The 12,199-nt window shown below is 40.0% G+C and overlaps 1 protein-coding gene across 4 annotated transcripts in view; it reads left to right on the forward strand.

Annotated features, from left to right (window-relative positions):
- Window positions 1-4,217: 4,217 nt before the first annotated feature.
- UCHL3 (ubiquitin C-terminal hydrolase L3) overlaps window positions 4,218-12,199 on the forward strand; it is a 57,190-nt gene continuing 49,208 nt past the window's right edge. Inside the window, exons 1-2 of one of the 4 annotated variants that reach the window (XM_055360533.2) lie at window positions 4,218-4,551; window positions 4,665-4,676. In XM_055360533.2, the coding sequence (XP_055216508.1) occupies window positions 4,510-4,551; window positions 4,665-4,676 (54 nt within the window). In that variant the 5' untranslated portion in view covers window positions 4,218-4,509. The remainder of the gene's footprint in view (window positions 4,552-4,664; window positions 4,677-12,199) is intronic. The other 3 variants (XM_004054612.4, XM_055360534.2, XM_055360536.2) reach the window with 3 other exon arrangements.

Raw genomic sequence — 12,199 nt, forward strand, 5'->3', positions numbered from 1 at the left:
CCTGAAAGATTCCCTGGGCTGGTTACGACTGTGATGACAAACTTAAGTCAGGTGTTGTACAAATAGCAAATTTCATCAATTCTTAGACATGTATTTTTTCACATTTACATCAGGAATTATAGTGACCATTACATCAGATGGTTTCTTTTTCTTTTTCTCTTTTTTTTTTTTTTGAGATGGAGTCTTGCTCTGTCACCCAGGCTGGAGTGCCGTGGCGCTATCTCTGCTCACTGCGAGCTCCGCCTCCTGGGTTCACACCATTCTCCTGCCTCAGCCTCCCGAGTAATGGGACTACAGACGCCCACCACCACGCCTGGTTAATTTTCTGTATTTTTAGTAGAGACCGGGTTTCACCATGTTAGCCAGGATGGTCTCGATCTCCTGACCTCATGATCTGCCCGCCTCGGCCTCCCTAAATGTTGGGATTACAGGCGTCAGCCACCGAGCCCAGCCTCAGATGGCTTCTTAAAGTGACAGTTAACCAGGGTAGCAGTCGTGACTCAGTTGTTTTTGCAGGTGCATGCATGAACTTCTTCATAGCTCTTCTACACTTCTATAGAGTTATGAGTATTGTTTGCTCTATATTTACTATGGTTAATTGCCATTTATAGCACAATAGGGTGACTATAGTCAATAATAATTGTACATTTTAAAAATAACTTAAGGAGTGTAATTGGAGTGTTTGTAACTCAAAGGATAAATGCTTGAGGGGATGGATACCCCATTCTCCATGATGTACTTATTTCACTCTGTATGCCTATACCAAAGCATTTCATGTACCCATTTCAATATATATACCTACCAAGTATCCCCAAAAATTGAAAAATAAAATTTTAAAACATTGACATTTAAAATGTCTTTTAAAAGGCTATGCTGTAATTTGGCATAACAAAAAGTTACTGGGTATGGAAATAAGCATGAAAACAGAACAACAGGTTGCAAACTTGCACTGGTGAGGCAAATATGGACTATTGGAGGAATAGCCACAATTCCATGTATTCTTGCAAAGCAACCAAATAATTTACAACTCCTAAAAAAGGTGGATAGCTTTGAGTAGATAAGTTACTCAAGTTGCTTATTTCAGTTTAAGGTTGGAGAAATCACCAAATCCCTCAGAATATAAGAAAAAAATGTATTAGGATGAGAGAACAGTTTTTTGAGTCACAAGTACTGTTGTTAAGGCATCAAACATTAATTTGTCAAAAACTTCCTGCTTGTCTTTGAATAGAAGCTATTAAATTTCCAAAGATGTATGATTCAGCAGTTGCTGCAAAATGTAACTATATGCTTAGTCAAGTAGGAAATAGCGATAAACCGTTATGCCCTTTGACAACCATCAAAATTATACTGTCAATGCTAAAGATACTAAAAGTGCATGGATTTATGTAAATAAGTGGCAAGACACTATGACACTGTGCATAGGCATGCCACTATATTTAATTGAAAACTGTAAAATATTTAAGAAAATCTTCTCCTGTGATGATACTGTGCATACTCACAAGAAGGGGATGTACAATGTTTTAGTTGATGATCTATAAAATTGCCGTGAACACTGAATTAGCAAATATTAAATCGTTGCTTCTAGGGGAAATACAGGTTAGGTTCCTGTGAGCCTGTGGTCACAATATTTTCATTAGCTAATCAATACATAACCTTGTTTTATGTGTATTTCTGTTTAAAAACACCTTATGTAATATATATTGTTGATTCATTAGCATTGAACTACAGCCAACAGCACTGTAAGTGAAAACCTGAACAAACCTTATCTAATATGTGTACTTTCTCTGTAAGGCACATGAAAGCCTCCTTGGGCTTGGGATTACTAAATAGCAGTTGAGCACTATGCTTGGGGGCCATTTTAAACATTGAATTCACTGACAAAAATCTCAAAAATGGGAAAATGAGCATTAAATAGACCATCAAGAGGACTCTTGTTTCCAGTATAAGAGCTGCAAGAAGAAGGCAGAGTATCACCTTGCTCAACCTTGGCTGGGAACTAAAATTTTTTGTCATCCTGTGAATATTTGTGAGTGACCATGACAACTTTGTGAGTATAGATTTGGGAATTACCAATAAATTTTAGCAAGTAGGCAGGTTCAAAATGCAAAACCCATAAATAATGAGGATGGACAGAACTTTGTAAAACTTCAAAGTCATATGGCAAAGGATGTGGGTAAAGGGAAGATTAAAAAATTAGAACCAGTGATGCCCAATCTTGGGCTCCGTCTCAGACCTATTGAATCAAAATCTGCGTTTCATATTCCCCAGGTGTTTTTATGCACCTCTGAGACATGCTGCCCTCAATACCATGATAGGTACATCCATACCAGACGGTGTAAGTTAAACTGTATAAACCATATAAACCAGACGGTGGAAGTTAAAATGTACAGTTTAACTCTACCAATTAGAGTCCTACATTTGTAAGGGTTTTATGGGTCTAAAGGTTTAGGGTGTGCTAGGACAACCTCTGTAAGGTGAAAGACAAGTTATTGCATCTTGCAATTCCTATTCACAGCAAAATGGCAGAGAACCTACTGGGCCTCTTTGGCTTTTGGAGATAGAATATACACTTGGGAATACAGCTTCAACACATTTATTGGGTGGTATGGAAAGCTGCCAATTTGAGTGGATCCCTAGCAAGACAGTGCTCTGCAGCAAGTCCCTGCTGGGATGCAAACTGTCTTGCTGTCCGGCCTTGTGTCTCAGCAGATCCAATGCTGCTAGTGTCCCTGGAAGATAAAGATGCTGTGTGAAGTCTTAAGCAACCCTAACAGGTGAATCACAGTGCAGAACCTCAGGGATCCGGAACAAGGCAATTCCTTTGATAGTAAGTAATTTGAAAAGCAGCCCCTGGCATGCACTGGGCCCAGTAGAGACTAAGAATCTGGCAATGTAACTCTAGTGATAATGCAACTAAGCCCATCACGAGCTGGACACTGCCAGTTTTACCAAGCCAAAGTGTTAGGTGAGTATAGCAGCAATCCATTAGATAACGATGAAGAGGAGTTAAGGTAATGAAATACCTCTGAAGTCAAAGAACAGTGGCCAGAAGAACGTGGGTGGGAGAGTTGGAAGTTTCCCAAGAAATATAAGCTCAGCATAATATTATCTTTTTCTGACTCCCTAACTGCTCTCTACCTGAATTTCCTCTATTAGGTGCAGAATAGTAATATGCACTCTTCCCCAGGTCAAATTTATGGAGTTATCATTGATAACTTCTGCTCATCAAAGGCATCATCCCTTAAAACAGAATCTCTTTAATCTGTGCCTTTCTCCGTGGCTACTGTCTTAATTTTTTCAGCATTTATTTCTCACACGTTTTTCACGTTATTGACAAGTGATGTTTCTGCATATCTGATCATCCCATTTATTCTTCAGATGTTTACTGAGCATTTTCTATGTATCATGCACTGGGTTAGGCCCTGGATAAATAATGTGAAGAAGAAAAAAGAGACACTGCTACTGGGCTCCTGGAATTTGCAGTTTGGTGAAAAAGATACATGACAAATCCTGCTTAAGATCCTTCAGTGGTTCCTTGCTGTTTTCAGGAAGCCCAGATGTCTTGACCGGGTTGCCTCTGTTTACCTCTACAGCATCACCTCTAATCAGCACCCTTTACTCTGCAGCCACAGTGCGTTTTCCCTTCTTCACAGCACCCTCCTCTCTGCCTAGGTAAAGTCTACCATCTTTTAAGGGTTCAGTCCAGGAATCCACTTTTTCAGGAAGACTTCTGGACACTCTCTTCCCCCTTCCTCCGTAATTCCAGCACACCTCATGCCATCACTATCATATAGGTACCACGCTTTTTATCCTGATTCTCCGTTGTCTTGTCCACTGCCTCTACTCCACAGTGAACTCAACTTTGTGTCCTCAATACTTAGTACAGTGATTTCTAGTACTCGACATTTTTTGTCAAATGGAATCGGATATATAAAAATACCCGCTGCCTCCCGCAAGAGCAGACAAGGCCAATCCATCACTCCTGCACCCCGACAAAGGAAAAACAGCACCGTGCTGCACGGCGTCCTCCGGCCTTGCTGCCTGGCAATGGGTAGCCACCTAGCGTCTGTCTCAGAATAGGACTCCGCGGCACGCCTCCTAGCGCAGTCGGTTGACACTGCAAGAATGGCAGGGTGCGGGTGACCACGCCGTCCCAGACCGGCGCAAGGCGCATGCGTAGAACGCGAGCGCTCGGCAAGGCTCGGCTCGGAAGAGTCCAAGCGTGAGGGGAGAGGACTGTGGATTCAGATACCGTTTTTCTCCCGAAATAGGAAATTGGCTTATTTTTTTTCTCCTCGACAGCATCTTAATTTAAAATATGACACTTGACCTACGGCCCTGCAGGGAGCGGTTAAGAGGGTGAGAGGCCCGTCAAACTCTTTTTGGTGTTTAGGCCCTCCTCCTCCGCGCGGTGTGTTGGGAGGGCCCAGATCAAGGCGCGCGTGGGCGGAAGCGGCGGCGGCGGCGAAGGCGGCGGCTGTCAGAGCTGGAGGGCCGGGCACCGCGGCCATGGAGGGTCAACGCTGGCTGCCGCTGGAGGCCAATCCCGAGGTGGGCGCGCTTCGGGGCAGCCCTGGGCCGTGGGCAGGTGCAGAGGGAGCCGGCTTGCTGCCGCGAGTCCACGGTGGTTTGTCTCTAAAGCGTGTTCTCTGTTTCGTTTTCAGGTCACCAACCAGGTGAGTGAGGTGTCTGTCGCTCGGGACCTCGGAGTCTTTTCTGTCTGCTCGGTCCGCTTCCCTGCTGGACTCCACCTCCACGCTTCCAGGGATTCTGGGATTTAATTTCTTGAGGGCCCCTCTTGTTCGGCTTTACGCGGGTCCGCCCCTTTCAGAAAGGGCCATCTCGCTGCCACCTGGCTCCTGGAGATTCTCCCACCACTCCTCTGGTCCCATTCCGCAGTCACCACGTATCTTGGGGACTCCGGGTCTGAGGTTTGGAGGGACTTTTACCCTGTATTCCTATTCCCCTTCCTTCTTCGTTTTGCCTCCTGTTAGTGCCGATTCCATAATTTTCATACCGGTGTACCTTTTGGATGACTAATTTGCCCATACTTCCTGACTCCAAGCTTTGTAAACTCGCCCACCCAGTCCTTGTAATTTCATCCACCGCCTGCACTATGAAATCATCTTCCAATCATCTCTTGCCCCATCAAGTCACTTTTCTTCCCTGCCACGCCCCCTTTATCTTCCAGTCTTTTAAAGCTGGACATTTAGTTGCTGTTGTATCAAAGAAATCTCAGTTTAATAGTTCCCACGCCATTCTTTGCAATCTACAGCAATTTAAGTTCCTTCTGGGTGTTGGAGGTTGGGGGTTGGGGAGGGAGGAGGGAACATCTCCCAGCCACTGAGAAGAGTAAGTGCTACCAGGTATAAACTTTTGATCTGCTCAGGTGTGCCTTATTTTACCCTGTTTTTTTTTTTTCATTCTCAACAGCTCATTTATTTTTTACTGCTCTCCTAGTTTATCATACTCCCTTTACCTCCACTATCTTCCTTCTCATCACCAAGGAACAATTCACCGTGTTCTTAAAAATATTGGTTTTTGGTTTTCAAAGCTTGTAGCAAATTCCCTGGACAAAGAGACATCCTCTGTCTTGCTCTCTATCTTAGGGAGGAAACATTTGATCTTTCACCATTAAATATGTTAGCTTTAGGTTTTTGGTAAATGTTTTTTAAATCAGGCTAAGGAAGTTCCTCTTTTCCCCCTAGTTTGCTGAGAGTTTTTCTTATGAATCTATGTTGAATTTTCGCAAATGATTTTTCTGCATCTCTTGAGATGATCATTTAAGGAAGAAATAATACCAATTCTACATAAACATAAAAGAGGGGAGACGGCCAGGCGCGGTGGTTCACGCCTGTAATCCTAGCAGTGGCGCTCTGGGAGGCTGAGGTGGGCGGATCACCTGAGGTCAGGAGTTCGAGACCAGTCTGGCTGGTGAAACCCCGTCTCTGCTAAAAATACAAAAATTAGACAGGCGTGGTGATACACTCATGTAATCCCGGGTACTTGGGAGGCTGAGGCAGGAGAATCGCTTGAACCCGGGAGGCGGAGATTGCATTGAGCCGAGATTGTGCCACTGCACTCCAGCCTGGATGACAGAGCAAGACTCTGTCTCAAAAAAAAAAAGACACTTCCTAACTCATTTTATGCTAGCATTATCCTGACACCAAACTAGACAATTCATATTAAGAAAACTGCAAATCAGTATCCCTCATGAACATGGATGTAAGAAATCCTCTACAAAATATTAGCGAATAGAATGCAGCAATAAATATATAAAAAGTAACATATGACCAAGAGCAGTTTATCCTGGTGTTGCAAAGCTGATTCACCATTCAAAAATCAATGTAATTAGCCATATCAATAGACTAAAAAACAAAACTTTTTAGATGATGTTAATTGTTTTAACAAACTAAGTTTGTGAAAGTAGGAACTTACGTCCTGTGATTCAGCTGCTAGTGGACCTTGTTTCTAGGGTGTCTTGAAAAACTATCAAACACATTAATATTTTAGGGGCACCTTTTTTAATACCAGTAATCTGAACAGGAGCTGGTGATTCTTTGGTGATTAAAATATTCATGGTTTTCTGCTTTTCAATCCAGTTGAAAGACAGTAAACAAGCAAACAAGTCATTAGCATTTATTATAAGTACAATAAGAAAAAGAACATAGTGCTTTGATAGAGACCATCAGGGAAAATGTAATACATGGAATAGTGACAGGAGACCTTTCTGAGATGATATAAACAGACAAACAATGTTATTTAGTATATGATTGTACACTATATCTGGCATGCTTTGGCATGATTTAGTTTGTTTTAAATTTATTTTTTAAAGAAATAATGTGCTTTTAGTGGGAGAATGGGCAAGTATGTAAGAAACGGTTATAACTAAAAATTTTGTGGTTGTTTCTTTATTCTCTATGTTTTAGTGGCAGAACCAAGAATAGAAGATGGATAGAAATTTAGTTAACTGACTTAGAATTTGGAGAATGAATAAACCCTAACAGCAATATCCATCCCACTCTTTTTTATTTCCTCAACCTAATGGAATGGTAGGATCTTGAACTCACTCTGTTACCATCTGGTAATTGCATGTGTTGTTATTATAATCAATGTGAGCAAATACTGCTTTAGGCTCTGATGATGCCTAGTGTTGTATAAGAATGGCCATCACATGTCTACTATATGCAGATGAGTATTAATTTTTAGACATTAGCTAGTAACCATGTGTCTCAGCAGATGTGGTAGACAGTGATTTCTCTTGTTGGTTAGTATGCTGTCATCCCTTTTAAGGATACTGTGTTATGCTACAGGTAGGACTTAATCAGAATAAAATGAGTTAAGTGATCAAAAAAATTATTTAAACATTTTAAACTCTATTTACCTATGCATTTAAAGGGGTAAATGCAGCTTGCAGCTGATAGAAAGTTACAGATAATTAAACATCAAGAATTACAACGTTTATAGAATGTGATATAGGCAATTATTATTATTTATGACCATACTAAATCTTCATTGTGATTATTTTTTGTGATTTGAGTACAGTACAACCACATTATGTATATTTTACATATTGTTGTGCTTTAGAACTAATGATTTTTGTTTATATGGACCCCTCTCCACCCCAAGGATTATTATTCCTACTCGTGATTTTATTGAGGAGGCAAAATATTTTCTAGCATACTATCGAAAGGGAAATAAATTTACTTGAGCATAACTATTCTATTTAGCCTGTATGCTTAGAGTTAGAAAAAGAATTAGAGGTCATCTGCTGGCTTATTGCCTTAAATAATCACAATAAATAAATCATATAACTTCTCATAAGAATTCTCTAATTAGTAGATACCATTTTAGGAAAAAATCTTTGTTATCCTGTCCTCCTTGAGCTGTTGCCTTACCTGGTTTCCTTCTTTGTAAACTTTCCACAAAGAATTGTTCATAGCTGCTGCAACTGCTACCTCATCTCACATTCTTTTCCTTATTCATTCCTACGTAGCTTGCTTCTGTGTGTACCATTTCGTAGTAACTTTTTTTGTCAAGTTTACTAATGATTGCCACTTTGCCAGATCCAGTGATCACTTTTCTGTCACCATATTTCTTGGCCTTTCAGCAGCATTTGGTAGAATAGCTCACTCCATCTTTATTGAAACATTATCTTTTCTTGGCTTCTATGAGAATTCTGATTGTCCTCTATTTTCCTAATTGCTTCGAAGAGTCTCTGTTGCTAGATCATCTCCCTTCCAACTTCTAAGGAGCGCCTCAGCCACTTAATCCTAGACTGCTCATCTTTTCTATGTGTTTTCTTGCCCTAGTAATGTTTTCTGTTGTATAGTTCTAATACCATCAGTTGTCACATGGATGACCCCATGTTCCTTGAAACCCTAACATTGCCACCAAATTGGAAACCTGTATATTCAGCTAACTCTTTGGTATCTCCATCTGGATGTCTTATAGATACCTTAAAGTTAATATGGCCAAAAAAGAAATATGGGTTTTCATCTTCCCATCTCTGCTCTAAACCCTTGTCTTCGCCATCTTCCAAGGGCGTAGCCATCCATGCAGTGTTTGAGGTGATGAGTTGATGCCGTTGATTCTTCTTTCAGATTGCCATTCCAGAGAGGCCGTAGTATCTTGATTTGATTCTTGGATTGTAATCTCTGCTTTGCTATCTACCAGCTCTGAGACCATGGGCAGTTATCTAACCTCTTTGTGTCTTAGTTCCTTAATTTCTTTCTTTCTTTTTTCCTTTTTTAAAGACAGGGTCTTGTTCTATCTCCCAGGCAGGCTGGATTACAGTGGGACAATCATAGCTCACTGTAACCTCGGAATTCCTGGGCTCAAACACTCCTCCCACCTCAGCCTTCCAAGTAGGTAGGATACAGGCTTGCACCATCACACCTGGCTAATTTTTATATTTTTTGTAGAGACAAGATGGTTTTACTCTGTTTCCCAGGCTGGTCTCAAATGCCTGGCCTCAAACAACTAGTTCCTTCATTTCTTATAATCTCTTCTAATCTTGTAAGATCACTATAAGGATCAAACAAATTACTACATATAAAATATGTAGAACAATGTCTTGAACAAAGCATGCTCTCCATGAATGTCGGCTATTTTTAATATTCTATTTCTCATTCCTCAGATCTAATTGATCTGCAACTCTTATGGACTCTTCTTGCAAAGGCTATTCCAAATACGGCTATTCCAAATATGGCTATTCCATTTCAGCTGCCACAGTGCAAGCCACCATCCTTAGCTTGGACAACTATAGTAGGCTCCTAACTAGTTCTTCTGCTTCTCCTTTTGCTTCCCTAAAATCTAATTTCCATATGCACCCAAAGTGGCCTTAAATAAATGAGAATCACATCTTATGACTTCCTGCTTATCATACTCTACTGGTCTTCCAATGCTTGTCCTTAGAATATACTTAAAACTTTTTTGTTTTTTTAAACTTTTAGCTTCAGGGGTACATGTATAGATTTGTTATATAGGTAAACTCATGTCACAGGGATTTGTTGTACAGATTATTTCATCACCCAGGTACTAAACCTAGTACCTAATAGTTATTGTTTCTGATCCTCTCCTCAGCCTTCACCTTCAGGTAGGCTCCAATGTCTGTTCCTGTCTTTGTATCCATGTGTTCTCATCATTTAGCTCTCACTTATAAGTGAGAACATGCGGTATTTGGTTTTCTGTTCTTGCGTTTGTTTGCTAAGGATAATGGCATCCAGCTCCATTTCAAGCTTTTATCATGGCTGAATGAGGAGGTACTGCCCATCTCTGACCTGCTCATGCTGTGCTGCAGTCTTCGAATGTGGAGTCTGTTCCTGCTTCAGAGTCTTTGCACTTGCTCATCCTTTGCTTGAGTCATCCACTCCTGGTTGTTTCATGGTAGGTTCTTGTCATCTGTGGCTCAAGTTCAAGTCATCTCATCAGTGAGTCTTTGAGGACACAGCTAAATTAGCCCCCCAAATCTGTACTGTCATCCTCACTTGTTTTATTTTCTTCATAGTACTTCCCACTTTGTGAAATTATCTTGTTTATGTGTATACTTGTTTATCATGTGTATCTTACCACTAGAATATAAGTTCTGTGAGAGCAGGGATGCGTCTGAAGTATGAGAACGGTGCCAGGCTCACAGGGCCATCAACAAATATGTAGTTGTCAGATGGAAGAATGAATAGATCTTATAAAGCTGCTTTCCTGCTCCAGAAGATCTCCCAACATTATCTTTAATGTGGTCATGAATCCTATGCCTATTTCAATGAGCAGCATTCTATCTCTTAAAGTGGTTTAATTTTTTTATTATAATAATAATAATATATAAGTAGAAGAATTATATTTTTTATTGAAACAAAATCTGCTTTCCCGTAACTTTCTCCAGTTGTCTATCATTCTCATTGAAACCATAGAGTAAATCTAATTGCTCTTTAAAAAACTCTTTAAATTAAAAAAATTTATTTCTTTTTGAGATGGAGGTCACACTATGTTGCCCAGGCTGGCCTCCAGCTCCTGGGGTCAAACAATTCTGCCACCTCAGCCTCCTGAGTAGCTGGGACTACAGGCATGTGCCACTGTACCTGGCTCCCAATTGCTATTTTATGATATTACTAAAAATATCCAGGGACAGGGATCATAGTAATTTAAGTCCTCTCTGAACATGCTTAGAAACTTTAGCTGTGATGTCTTCCAGAACCTTATCATACTGGTCACCTGCCTTTGGGCTTTCTTTTCTTGGTCATATGCCTTCTATAGGCATATTTTCTGCTGAGTAATCTATGTCGAGTACAGTGGGCTATTACATTATCTTAAATGATCCTTCTTTTAAAGCAAACTAACATTGTATCACCTTTGTTGGCAATTTTGTAGTTAGTCCATATTGAGCCTGCAGTGAAGTAAACTTCATTTTTTCTTAATCCACACATAAAGTGTTTTCAGTGTTTCCTCATTATGTACTTTAATAATTATTCTCTCATTAAAATTTATTTTTGCTAGTTTCTACACTGCCATTTTCTCATTTAACTAATAGTTATTCTCCTACTTCTACATTTAGCAGTTAATACTAGTTTACTGGCAGTAATATCAAGTAATTGCTAGGTAAGTATAATTTTACATCATAATTCAAATCATTAATAAATTAGTAACAAGGCAGAATCTCTGGCTGCCCTGAACAGACCATTAAAGACCAGAGGAAGTGGCTTTAAGAACAAATTTGAAAGAAAAGTGAATTTTATCTATTTTTTTTAATTTATAAAATCAGAGTTTTTGTTATTTGACTGTCACCTAAAGAATGAGGAAGAATTTGTTATAATTTAGGGACAGGAATGAACAGGTTTTTAAGACTAGTTTGTATGTCTAGGTTTTTCAGTCTAGTTTGTATGCAAAAACCTGGAGGGAAGAGATGGTTATAGACAGTTTGAAAACTCTCAGGAGTTCATTGTGGCCAAGTTAGAGAATAAAGTACCAAAAGGATACTCTGGGCAGAGAGAAATGAAGCTGGAAAAGTAAATAGGTGCCATAGTGTTCAGATCCTTGCATGTGAGTTCTGGCAGGTGGCCTTGAAAAAGCACTTAACCTCCCAGACATAGTTTTCTTATTGGCTGGTAAAAGGATACACTGGGTTGAATGCAGTGGTTCACAGCTAGTGAGCACTTTGGGAGGCCGAGGCCAGAGGATTGCTTGAGTGTAGGATTTCAGACCAGCTTGGGCAACATAGTGAGACGTCTCTACTAAAAAATAAAAAGATTTAGCTGGCTGTGATGATGTATGCCTGTAGTCTCAGCTACTTGGGAGGCTGAGGCAGGAGGATTCCTTCAGCTCAGGAGTTAGAGGTTGCAGTGAGCTGTGATTGTTGTCACTGCACTCCAGCCTGGGCAGTGGAGCAAGACCCTGTCTGAAAAAAAAAAAGGAAGATAAAATGAAACCTGCCTTGCCATGGCAATAGAGGTGAAGTGGGTACTGCTCCTAGCTCCTCACATACAAGGGTCTCAAAACATATTTACAAATAATTTTAAATATTCTTTATCTAGTGAAAAATTTGTCATTGGACCATAGAATAAAAAGAATAAGTTGACTGAAGATTTTTTAACAGCCAAATATTATAATTTATTAATTATTTTTCTCAATTGGCCAAAATTTTAGAGGCATTGTGAAAATTTGTTGAGTTAGTCAGAGGTTTTTTTGGTTATTTTATTACTCAATA

Source organism: Gorilla gorilla, chromosome 14 (genome assembly GCF_029281585.2).
Source record: "Gorilla gorilla gorilla isolate KB3781 chromosome 14, NHGRI_mGorGor1-v2.1_pri, whole genome shotgun sequence".
Classification (NCBI taxonomy): Eukaryota; Metazoa; Chordata; class Mammalia; order Primates; family Hominidae; genus Gorilla; species Gorilla gorilla.